Raw genomic sequence first — 12494 nt, 5'->3', positions numbered from 1 at the left:
TTTATATTATATTTTTCACATCCCTTTCAGGATTTCTTCTGTACTTGATACATTTTAAATGCAGTTCCATTGCAAGAATCACAACAGCCAAATTGCAGTTAGCTTTCACAAAAAAAAAGCATTCATGACCTTGAAGACTTGATAAATACTAGTCAGAGCTCTGGGCAGAACTCAAATAGTGCCAGGGTACCTTTTGCATCTACCTCAGGAAGCAGCCTATGCCTTAGTTTCTTATCACTTTCAATAGACAGCAGATTCTTCAGTCATGAACTAAGGTATTGACCTTGATTTGTGAGCTTGATTCTCTAGAGCTGGAGTTCCCAACCCTTTTTTATGCCATAGCCCAATACCATTGAACAAAAGGGGTCCATGGACCCAAGGTTGGGAACCCCTGCTCTAGAGTAAAACATGAACCCAAATCAAAGGGCAGAGTGTTAACAAGAGCTACTTTTGTTTATAAACGCTGCCAACAGCTTTGAAGGTGAAAACACTTTACAACTTAATAAGCCTATAATTCAGAAGGATTTTATATTTCATTCCAATCATTTGCATTTCTCCATCTTAGCCTGGCTAAAATAGCTGATCTAACCAGCTGATCAAGAAAAAAAATCAACCAGGAGTACCACTCAATAGGGTCACAATTAGTGACAATTATGAAAAAGCAAAGGAACATTAAATTTAGTTGAAACTGAAAATCAACTTTGTTATATCATTTGTGATTGACTAGGCTGTCTGTACAATTTGCTGAGAACACTATGAGAAATGACAAGTACCCCTTTTTTGCAGTTGTCCCCAATTGATTCACCACACTACCAAATAACCACAGTAATTATTATTTCAAAATCTCCTAGATAGCAGTGGTTAAAGGCATCACTGATTTGTTTAAAAAAATAGAGATATCCACCTGCAATGACCATTGATGCTTCAGCTTCCACATTTTCCTGCTTCCAGGGTCCCTTGTTAAATTCCTTTTCTCTCAAAGATACTTCATATGTCTTTACATGGCGGCCCTGAGGATCCTAAAAAAGAGAACAACTTAAAGTGGAAGCTTACAATGCAGCAACAAGTTGGCATGTCCCCAATAATTATGTTCCAAAGCCTGAGAACAAGGTCATTCTCGTTCTTATACATCACAATTTTTAACAACATTGGCAAGGAGCAACCTCAGGGGTTACATAATGAAATACTGGGGTACCATTTGGATCAAATGGATGAGAATATTGTTCATCTTTTATGAAACACAGTGGGATACTGAACCAAAAAATGAAGAAGCCATAAAATGCACCTGATACTGGCATCGAATTTCTTCTTTAAACCTTAAATACAGGTCAAACTGAATGAATGCAAAGTACTATATTCTGTGGGAATTATATTCTTCACCTCAATTCAAGGGCAGCACCTCTTACAGGACCTACAAGACATTATTTCCCCATCTAGCCATCAGTGGACATCCGTCAACTAGTTAAATTAAGGAGCAGTCTGTGCTGGGGCCAAGCTGAGGATTCCCTTATTGTCGTAAAGTTTGCAACTGCAGTTATAAGAAAACTGTAAATTTCACAGTGGATATTTAGAGCTACTACAGAAGTACTCACTTTCACAATTAACCATGGAAAACCAGAAGTTGCTCTCAATGACTCCCTGCTTCTCAGATTACTGAGATTAGTAAATTTGCAGAAATCAGTGATCAGACAAGAATATTTACAAACTATTATTACAATAAAATGTTAATGTTCGACTTTCAGGGATAAATAGGATTTTAATAGTGCACTAATCTCTTTGGCCCTTACAAGCTAGCTGTAACCACTTAGATTGTAATAACAACAAATATGTGGAAATTATGACAGTTACACTATTTTTACTTTTCTCTCATTTGCATTAATCTCCTACAGTCTATTCTTCATTTCAGGTTAGATAAAATATTTAACATGCTGATTGAAAATTATGCTTCATATTTTCTGATTTGCTCTCCATGAGAAGTAGTAGGCTGCTCACCAAGCTTGATTACAGATCGACAGGGATCCTCAAAACACTCAATAAAAACTGATTTTTTAAAAGGAGAAGCCCACACCAGATCTGTGGACAGTTTTCTTTAGCAACAGCTACTTTGCAGATGACCACAAAAGCCAATCCATTACTAATGGGCACAAAGAAAGAATATTTATTGCCAAATTATATGTCATGCAAGCTTTTGTTTTCACAACTTTCTCATATCATTATAACAAAAATTTACTCAGATATGCCAGCATTCCTTTTGTGTTCAGGTTCCTATCTAACTTAGCAAATCTCTACATCACATCAAATTCTGATTTCTTACCTGATAGACAAAGCAAATGGTTGGGACCTGACAGCCATACAGAAACTTCACATCAATTACATGGAGCTCTTCCAGACGGATATTAAATGCCTTCAATTCTTTGTTGTCTCTGTCTAAAGGGATTACCTTGAAGAGCCCATCATATAGTCTGAGACCTATCATGCGACACTCAGGGTCCACAATACCTATTATTCCTGTCTCAGAAGGGCGGCCAATACGATCCTGAAAACAACACAAAAGGTATGTTTATATCATTTATAGACTGAAAACCAGATGTTAAATTGTGCAATGGCTGCTAAAGTGGATTATTAAAACTTCTGGCACCAGTGATTCAGAAAATTCAGTTTAAAAGGTCATCAATTACAAACGTCATATATGCTCTTCTTTTTACAGAAACATCTGCATGATGTTAATTGACTGTTGAACAGAAAATTCAATTTACCTGTACATTTCCATGGGCCCTTGTGATGATATCAATGTTTTCTCCATTCTGTTTATATTCCAGAATGCAGGCATTGTATTTTGCAGTCAGGATGAAAAGCAGATCCTTACCTTCTCCCTGTTTCAAGGCAGAAAGAAAATTGTCTACCTATTATATATTCTCTTCACTAATGTATGAACAATATGGACATTCTTCACTTAAGGGAGCAGAAAATCTGCCCAGATTCCATTACTATCACTATGAAATATAAACAAGAGGAAACTATACACTTTAAAACTCATAAATGCAAGTGCCTTATGTTTGTAAGCATTTGGGGGTTGTACCCATTAGCAAATCTAAGATCCCAAGATTCATTCTCTGCTTGTCAAGTTTGTAATCTTCAATAGGGATATAAATGACACATTACAAGCAACATTATCACTAAAAACCGGTAGAGATGGGGGAGAGAGAGGAAAAATAAAATCAGCCAGCATTCCCACTCCTGATCACTATTCACTGTCTCCAGCTAAAAAAAATGTATTTCACCATCAGTTTTGGGCCATGTTGTGGTAGTAATGCTTACCAACATTTTTTATTAAACAAACATGAATTATGATAAGGCACAGGCCCCTCGAGATCGTCCCAACATTTAGTAAGGCCACGGCTACTCTGACTGCAATCCCAACTCTGCGTTCCACCACTGTAACCTTTTGCCCCTTACTAATCAATTTCTACATTGAAAATGTTTGAAATCTTTGCTTTCGCTCATTGTGTGGAAGACAGTTCCAAAGATATGTGGTAAAAGAAAATGTGCATCATTGCATTCGAGAATGTGCACTTATTTGAGCAGTATCTGTAAGATCTAGATTGTCCAACAGAAAAAGAATCAAGAAGGACCTTATATTTCACTCAAGTACTATCTCAGTCTTCTAAACTCCAGCAGACACAAGCCTAGCCTATTCATTCACCTTCACAGATAATAGTCTTTGAAATATGCTGAGATCTGCTTCCAATGCATTAATATCATTTTCTAAATAAAGAGACCTATATTAGTACACAAAACAAGATCTCAATAATTACCTATGCAATCAAAACACTGTTTCCAATCTTTTGTATTCAATTTCCCCAAGCCATAAATGTTTATTCATAAATTAGCTTTCGCGATTAGTTGCTATAAATACAACAATGACACCCTAACAAGAGTGGTGAACCTATGGTACATATGCCCAAGATAACAGATACTAACATCTTACTAGCACTCAGCATGCAATGCCACATCTTAATTATTTAAATCCCACCCATAATAAGAAGATACATCTTAATTATGTGTGCCAAATGAAGAATGGAATGATTTTTTACAGCCAGAAAGCAATGAGATATTTTCACACAAAAAGTCTCATGCCAACTGAGCACCAGTTAGATGGTTGCAAGAATGTACGACTTTGGATGATACATTTTGAAATCCTCGAAGACCTGATGGACACGTTAGTATTTGGATAGTAAAAGGTTACAATCACTATACTATATAGAAATAATGAGCAACACACACACAATAATGAAGAAACTCAACAGATCAGTCAGCATTTTTGGAAAGGAATAAATAGTCAATGTTTCAGACCAAGATCCTTCATTAGCACTGTAAAGAAAGGGGGGGAAGATACGAGAATAAGAAGGTGGAGGAGGGGAAAGAGCGCAAGCTGGAAATGATAGGAGAAGCAAGGTGGGTGGGTGGGTGGGGGTCTGCAGCCCTTTACCTTTTCTACCTATCACCTCCTAGCTTCTTACTTCATCCCCATTCATCTGGCTTCCTAAAATAGCTAATTGATCTGCTGAGTTCCTTCAGCATTTTATGTGTGTTGCTCTGGATTTCCAACATCTGCAGAATCACATGTTTAGAAATGATGTTACTTTTCAATTTTTTTTAGAAGATTAGAAGTTTAAAAGTTTAAACAGGTTTTCTAAAATTCTTCATTTATTTCAGTGTCTCCATTATATTAATAGTAAAGCAATGAATAAACATAAATAGGCAACAGAACTCATCCATTTTCCTTAAAAAAAATCCATTATTATTGCTATCCATTCATTAATCAATGATAATCTCTGCTCAAAATTACCATGGCAAGTGAAAGAATTTTTTTAGAAGATTATTGCCAATTGGGGAACAATGCTCTTAAAAAGGTTCGCTACCCCTGTCTACGGTATCACCCTTTGGGTGATATGCTTCTTTTATTTTTCAGACAAAATGGACAATTTCTGCCAGTTCTTTGTCCACTTACTAAACGTTAGTAAAATCTACTTTCCTTTGTAAACGCCTTGTATCTTCTTCACAACTTGTTTTCCAACTCACCTTTGCATTGTCAAAGTTAACAAATATACTTTTGGTGCCTTTATTCCAAGTCACTTACAAAAGCCAATAGCACAATTGTACACCACTCATTCACAAGGTATGATGAGGGAGTATGAAAGGTTTAAAAGGATGTGGACCAAACATAGGCAAATGAGACTTAATCAGGAAGGCACTTGGGTTGGTGTGGACTAGCTGGGACAAACGGCCTATTTCCATGCTGTATAATTCTATGACTCTAAGCACATCAAAATATTCAAATAAATTCTTATAAGCAAGATACCAAAGGGTAAGCAGCAGTTTCAAAATAGAAAGAAATACATCTTACACATATCAGCAAATTACTGTTCATACCTAATGCATCACTGCACAGCATACCTTTGGTCGGAAGAGTTCCATTACAGCTATCTTGCCATACATGCCTACTTCTTTAACAGGGCGCAAACCTTCTGGAGTCACCACATAAATCTCCAACCTTGTGTTCTTGGCAATCAACAGATTCAAATCATCGGCTGAGGTGAAATGACCTACAGCAAAAAAAATACATACTTTTATCTTTTATTTCAATATAGGTTTGGACCCTGTGAATCGTCATGACAACTGGTCTCCTTGAACTGCTGAAATTTATTTAGTGAAGGGAATAACCACAGTGCTGTTCAACAGGGAGATCTACGAAATCTGACCAAGCAGTCACCATATGTTTGTTTTTAACCCTTCCAAGCTAAAATTAATTATTTGAAGATGTATCTACATCTAAAGATTCTTTTTTTTCCAAAGAATCCTAATTTGAAGAAATGGGTTACTGAGAAAATTTACAAGGATGTTGCCAAGACTTGAGGACCTGATTTATAGGGAAAGGTTGAATAGGTTAGGAGTTTATTCCCTGGAGCAAAGAAAAATGAGGGAAAATTTCATAGATGTATATAAAATTATGAGTGGGATAGATAGGGTAAATTGCTGCAACTGAAATTGGGTAAGACTAGAACTAGAAGTCATGGATTAAGGGTGAAAAGTGAATTGTTTTAAGGGGAATATGAGGGGAATTTCTTCACTCAGTGAGTGGTGAAAGTGTGGAACAAGATGCCAGAGGAAGTGGTGAATGCGGGTTTGATCTCAACATTTGAAAGAAGTTTGTATAAGTACATGGATGGGAGGGGTGTAGGGGGTATGGTCCAGGTGCAGTTCAATGGGACTAGGCAGAATAACAATTCAGCACAGACTAGATGGGTCTGTGCTGTAGTGTTCTATGGCTCTATGATAAAGTACAGGGGAAATGTGAAAATTTCTCAATAATCTTCAAAAAGTTTATTGTTATTTCATCTATCTGGAAATAAATAACCAGGGAGTACCCAAATAAATTTACTGAATATATTTTTAATAAAAAACTCGAAGTATTAGAGGCAAACTATGATGGAAATCTAAATCAATACTATGATACTGCCCACCCATAAATATAGAGTACCTACAATGGAATAAATATTTCCAAGTGTCCTACAGAAATGAAAATAACCAATGGAGGAATAAATAAAAAGACAATTCTCAAAGCAAAATCTTAAGAGTCCAGGGTTCAACTTCTCTGCTCTTTGACACTTCCAATGACCCTTCCCCGAATATCTCAAAACATAGCATTCTAGGAGGCTACCGACATTTATTCTGTGGACTAAATGGAAATTGACTAGGCACTATTATCCATGGAACAAACCTACAGTGAGCATATTCAGAAGTGACAAAAATTGCTCTTGTTGCAATTAAAAACACTTCGTTGAAGATTTTTAGTCTGCAACTAAATTACTTTTAACTTTCTATTCACAATATTCCTGCAACTAACTGCTCAAACATTCTCGCATCTTTGCCCTGCTCAAATCTTCCTATTCCCCAGTTCTCATCCATATGATCCATCTCATCACATGGATGAGAGCTAGGTGTTGGCTTTATCATGCAATGCAAAAATAATTCCTGGCTTTAGTACTGTTTTAAAATCCTCTGCATCTTAACCTTCAAGGGTAAATAATTCCACTTCTTTAACACTCTCTCATCTTCCCTCACTGAACTTTTGTCCACGAGATCCACTTCTTGCTTCCTCAATTTATTTAAACTAGAGAAAATACCAATTTCCCTCACAACCTTTCACGTTGGTTAATTCTGTTAACACTTTGCAGAAGGTTCCCTTAATCTTTCAAATCAGCTGTCATTGCATCCTCTTTTCAGAACAACTTCTTAAAAACATGCAGCCCATTTCTAACCTCACTTTACTTACTAAAGTTCCTGCACTGTTATCTCCAAGGATTCTGCCCATCCTTCCAAAATCTCCATGTTTGAATATTTCCAAACAGACTTCCAACCCTGCCAAAGTACCAAAGAGTATTTACCAAGATCAAGTTCAAAGTTAATTATTAAAGTATGTACATTACCATATACAATACTACCTCGACATTCATTTTCCTGCAGACATTTACAGGGAAAGAAGAAACAGACACAACAGAATTTATAAAAGTTATACAGAAAAACTGGCAAACAACTCAAGTACAAAAGATAAAATGTGAAAATAAAAAATAGTACTGAGAACATGAGTTGTAGAGTCCTTGAATGTGACTCTGCAGGTTATGGAATTTGTTTAGTTATTGTGAGTGAAATTACCCACATTGGTTCAAATTCCCTCCAATATCAGTTCCTGCCACAAACTCCAATCCATTGTCACTGATTCAACTGCGCCCCCCACCCCCCGAACTCCAGTATTAGAGACTAATGTACAGTTTTTGGGAACTTAGTGTCATATTTGATGAATGATGAATTTCCATACATCACTACTGTACCCAGTAGGCAAGGCAGCATCTTTGGAAAAGAGTAAACAGTCGTTTTTTTTCCACTCTTTTCCAAAGATGCTGCCTGGCCTGCTGAGTTCATCCAGCATTTTGTGATGGGTTGCTTTGGATTTCCAGCTTCTGTAGATTTTATTGTGTTTGTGAGTGCTGTATCTCAAGGTTCCACACTTCCTTACAACACCAAAGGCAGACATTCAGCTCATTAAACCTAAGGCAGCTCAGATCAATCAATACCATGCCCCCCCCACTAATTTTCCCTGTCACCTACCCTTCCCCCAAAGCTGTATAATAATGTAGCTTCATTGCTGAGACTAGTGGTATTGCTCCACCCAAACTTGACTGTTCCAATCCACTCCTAGCTGTGGACAGAATCTATATTATACCCTTTATAAACTTGGTGTTATTTAAAAATCTTACATCCAGCTCCTAATTTTATTTGCACTAGTGCAATACAGTAGCTCCTAGTTACATCAATGCAAAACATCAATTTCAACACCTTCCCTATATCTCTCAAATGACAATCCTTTGATGCCTATTCTCACTCAATTTTGACCTTAATCACTTAAAATTTTATTATTGGAGAATTTTGCCTTTAGTTAACAATGCCTAAGCTTTAGAATTCTCTATTATTTTAAGGTATTCTTCAAAATCTACCATTTTGACCAAGATTTTGGATATATGCTTTAACTTTCTAGATGCCAAATTGTGTCTGCTTTTATGATCAACACGTGATATGTTGTTATGAAAGCAAAATACAAAAGATGCTGGGAATCTAAAGTAAAAGCTTAATGCTAAAACTATTCATCAGGTTAGAAACACAGAAAAACAAATGGACTTAACTCAAATGATGGTCAATTGTCAGAACTTAAAATATTAGAGAAACATAAATTAAAGGGTGAAGGAGAATACAAACACAAAATAATCTGCAGATGCTGGGGTCAAAGCAACACTCACAACACGCTGGAGGATCTCAGCAGGTCGGGCAGCATCCGTGGAAAAGATCGGTCAACGTTTCGGGCTGGAACCCTTCGTCAGGACTCCTGATGACGTGTCCTGACGAAGGGTTCCGGCCCGAAACGTCGACAGATCTTTTCCACGGATGCTGCCCGACCTGCTGAGTTCCTCCAGCATGTTGTGAGTGAAGGAGAATACAGGTGACCCCCATTTTCCAAACGTTCACTTTTCGCTAACAGGTGTTTTCACTGTTACAAAAAAAGGCAGCGTGCGATAAAAGGCAGCACACACCCGAACAGCCAAGCTCCTCCCCGGAACTGCATTCTAGCCGACGTGCTTTATCTCGATTTATTTTGTGCATCCGTTAGCAAGATAAGTTCTAAGGTATCGGGAAAGCCTAAAAGAGCTCGTAAGGGTGTTACACAGCGTAAAACTAGACATAATTAAGCATTTCGATCATGGTGAACGAAGTAAGGACATTGTCCGCACGTTGAACTTGCCTGCGTCCACCATTCGCACTATTTATACGCAGAGAGAAAGAATTTTGAAAGTTGCCAATGTTACCGTTGGTTCTGCTCGTAGCAAAGTGGTCTCTTAGTCGGCATCCAATAATGGATAAAATGGAAAGTCTATTGCTTGAGTGGATTGATGGGTGTACAAAGCGTGGTGTTCCGTTAAGTTTTCTTATACTTAAGGAGAAATCAGTCAGTCTTTTTAATAAGCTGAAACAGAAAGCACTGGATGATAGTGATGAAAGTGGAATTTAAAGGTATTCATGGGTGGTTTGATCGGCTTCTGAGGCGAGGGCAGCTTCATAGTTTAAGCAGTGGTCCCCAACCTCCAGGCCACCGACCGACACATTGCCGCGGAGGACGCAGTAGTGCAGCAGTAGTCAGAACACACCCAGCACATCTTTAAGAAAAAAGCCGAAATAAACAAGCTAATTAATTAGGTGCCACCCGGCACGTAAATGTCGGCCCAGATCAGAGGCGATTGCCGATTGCGTCAGGTGATTATTCGTATAAACAAGTGTTTAACTGTGACAAAACTGCAATTTATTGGAGTCTTCCCGATTCTGGTAAGTGAAACTACACTGTACATACATTATTTCTACTTTATATAGGCTGTATATTTTTATGTATTATTTGGTAAGTTTTGGCAGCTTCATAGCTTAAAGGTTACTGGAGAGAGTGTTCCTGCTGACAGCGCTTGCACCATTTTTGCCGAGAGCGCTTCCGTAAGATTTTCGCTGCGCTAGACGGTGCTGCAGAAGAGTATTTCTACTTTATATAGGCTGTGTATTTATCATATCATTCCTGCTTTTACTATATGTTACTGTTATTTTTGGTTTTACGTGTTACATGAGTTTGTAGGTTATTTTTTGGGTCTGGGAATGCACAAAATTTTTTTCCATATTAATAAATAGTAATTGCTTATTCACTTTACGACATTCCGGCTTACGAACCGTTTCATAGGAACGTTCTACCTTTGGATAGCGGGGGAAACCTGTATTTAGAAAAAGAGGTTAAATAACAAAAGGGGAGATGGTTCAAAACAAAAATAGAATGGATCAAGTTGAAAAAGAACAGCTCAGATATGAGCAAAATAACAGAATTTCTGAATTCAGTGTAGAGCCAGAGCATCTTATCACAAGAGCAGATGCTGCTTCTCAAGATTTACATGGAGTTTCACTTTATTTTATTTAGAGATACAACCTGGAATAGGCCATTCCAGCACTTCAAGCCGCATCACCCAGCAATCCCTAGTTTAATCGTTAACTAATCATGGGATGTTAACAATAACTAATTAACCTACTAACTGATAGGCCTTTGTACCATGGGAAGAAGCTGAGGACCAGGAGGAAACCCATACATTCCACAGGGAGGGCATACAGACTTCTTACAGATGATGTCGGAATTGAACTCCAAAGCCCCAAGTTGTAATAGGATACGCTACCATGGCATCCACAGTGAAAGTGTTGAAAGCCAGGGAAGAGGCTAGGATATCAAAGTGACAGGGAGTTTAGGATAGTTATTACAGACTGAATAAATTACTTGACAAAAATACTTCTCAACCAAGAAATCGCTTTAGTACAGTTGACTGGACATCCGACCGTATTAGTTCAATTTTGCACTTTTTCTAACTTCACATAACCACAAAAATATTATCCTTCTAAATTCACCGTTGGGTTCAACAAATTCAGATAACGCTCCAGCCTCCACTTATACTCATCAGGGACCACTTGCTTTACTTGTTGCATTTCAACTTCCTTTTGCTTCATCTTCCTATTGTATAGGTCATTCCATTTATCCCATTCTCCATACCAAAACAAAACTGGCCACTGTAACTACAAATTTACCATATCTAATCATTTACACTTTTTAATTAAAGATCAATAACGTTAGTTTTGAATTCTCCTGGACCATTATTGTTTGCTGTTGTTAATTATTACAACTCTACACATCATATTTGTGATATATTTTGAAATTTATCTCATAACTAATACAGCCATTTATTAGTTAATTAAATTTCCTTTCGAACAAGGAAACTGACCACTTTTTTTCATTTTCACTTCGAGATTCTTTTTAATTACAGCTGTCCCCCACTCCATGATTTTTTTCAAATAAATAGTTGGAAACAAACATTATTTCAAATAAAACAATACATAAACTGGCTTAGCATATACAAAATGCTGGACAGGCAGCATCTACGGAGAGAAATGTACAAGCCAAACACTGCTCTTTCTTTACAATCCTGATGAAGGGTCTCGGCTTGAAACGTCGACAGCTTATTTCTTTCCTTAGATGCTGCATGACATGCTGAAAACCTCCAGCATTTTGTTTGTGTGTGCGTCTTACTCAACATTTCTAGCATCTGCAGCCTCTTGTGTCCCTATAAACTGGTTTGCCTATCACCTTAGAACGCAGTGACAAATTAACTTTATTTGCAATTAAACATTAATTCCGTAAATATCAAGTAATGAAACAATTATCGGTGAGTTGTGCATCTCCTGATTGCTTCGTAGGTTGCCGCGGCGGCTCTTTCTGAAGTGTATTAGATGTTGTGGCTAGGCCCTATTAAAGGCCTGATCCTACCAGCCCAAACCCACCATTTCTTACCCCCCCGCCCCGTTTCTTCGCCGGGCAGAGTAAATGAGTAAAACAGAAGCCCAAGTTTCCTTTCACGGTGAGAATATTTACCGGTAATGCAGGCATTCACCGCAGTCGGTTTCTGCGCTGTCACAACATAGTTGTAGGACATGGTGGCGGTTCGTGCTGAAGCGATAGCAGCTTCACAGCCTAACTCTGGTAAACGCGCTCCTCCACCTTCGCGCTCCCGCCGCCCACATCACGTGTCGGGGGAGGGTTCGCAGCGACGACTGCGGCGTGAGGCCTCGCCGCCTGGTCGCCGCCATATCCCGCGGTACCATTCTGTCGCTCCGCCGTGGCTTTTCCCTTTACCTCGGGTCGATGTAAGCCTTCAAGGGGAAAAAAATCGAGATGAAGAATGATTGTATTTCAGTGGTGCAGGTAGTTCAGCAATATATGGAAGGCCTATATCATGGCTTCTTACCTATGTATGTATGTGTGTATATACACACACACACGTTGAGGTTTATGTTCCAAAGTTTCAGGTGAC

General features: G+C 38.1%; 1 protein-coding gene across 1 annotated transcript in view; it reads right to left on the bottom strand.

Moving 5' to 3' along the window:
* ddb1 (damage-specific DNA binding protein 1) overlaps positions 1 to 12211 on the bottom strand; it is a 78005-nt gene extending 65794 nt beyond the window's left edge. Inside the window, exons 1-5 of the mRNA XM_063062085.1 lie at positions 12056 to 12211; positions 5458 to 5606; positions 2757 to 2873; positions 2315 to 2536; positions 905 to 1019 (exon numbers count right to left, since the gene is read on the bottom strand). Coding sequence (XP_062918155.1) covers positions 905 to 1019; positions 2315 to 2536; positions 2757 to 2873; positions 5458 to 5606; positions 12056 to 12116 — 664 coding nt within the window. The 5' untranslated portion in view covers positions 12117 to 12211. The remainder of the gene's footprint in view (positions 1 to 904; positions 1020 to 2314; positions 2537 to 2756; positions 2874 to 5457; positions 5607 to 12055) is intronic.
* Between the last annotated feature and the right edge of the window lie 283 nt (positions 12212 to 12494).

This window comes from Mobula hypostoma, chromosome 11, assembly GCF_963921235.1.
Source record: "Mobula hypostoma chromosome 11, sMobHyp1.1, whole genome shotgun sequence".
In the NCBI taxonomy this organism is placed as follows: Eukaryota; Metazoa; Chordata; class Chondrichthyes; order Myliobatiformes; family Myliobatidae; genus Mobula; species Mobula hypostoma.
The sequence above is the reverse complement of the archived record's forward strand: the minus strand, read 5'-3'. Positions and strand labels throughout refer to the sequence as shown.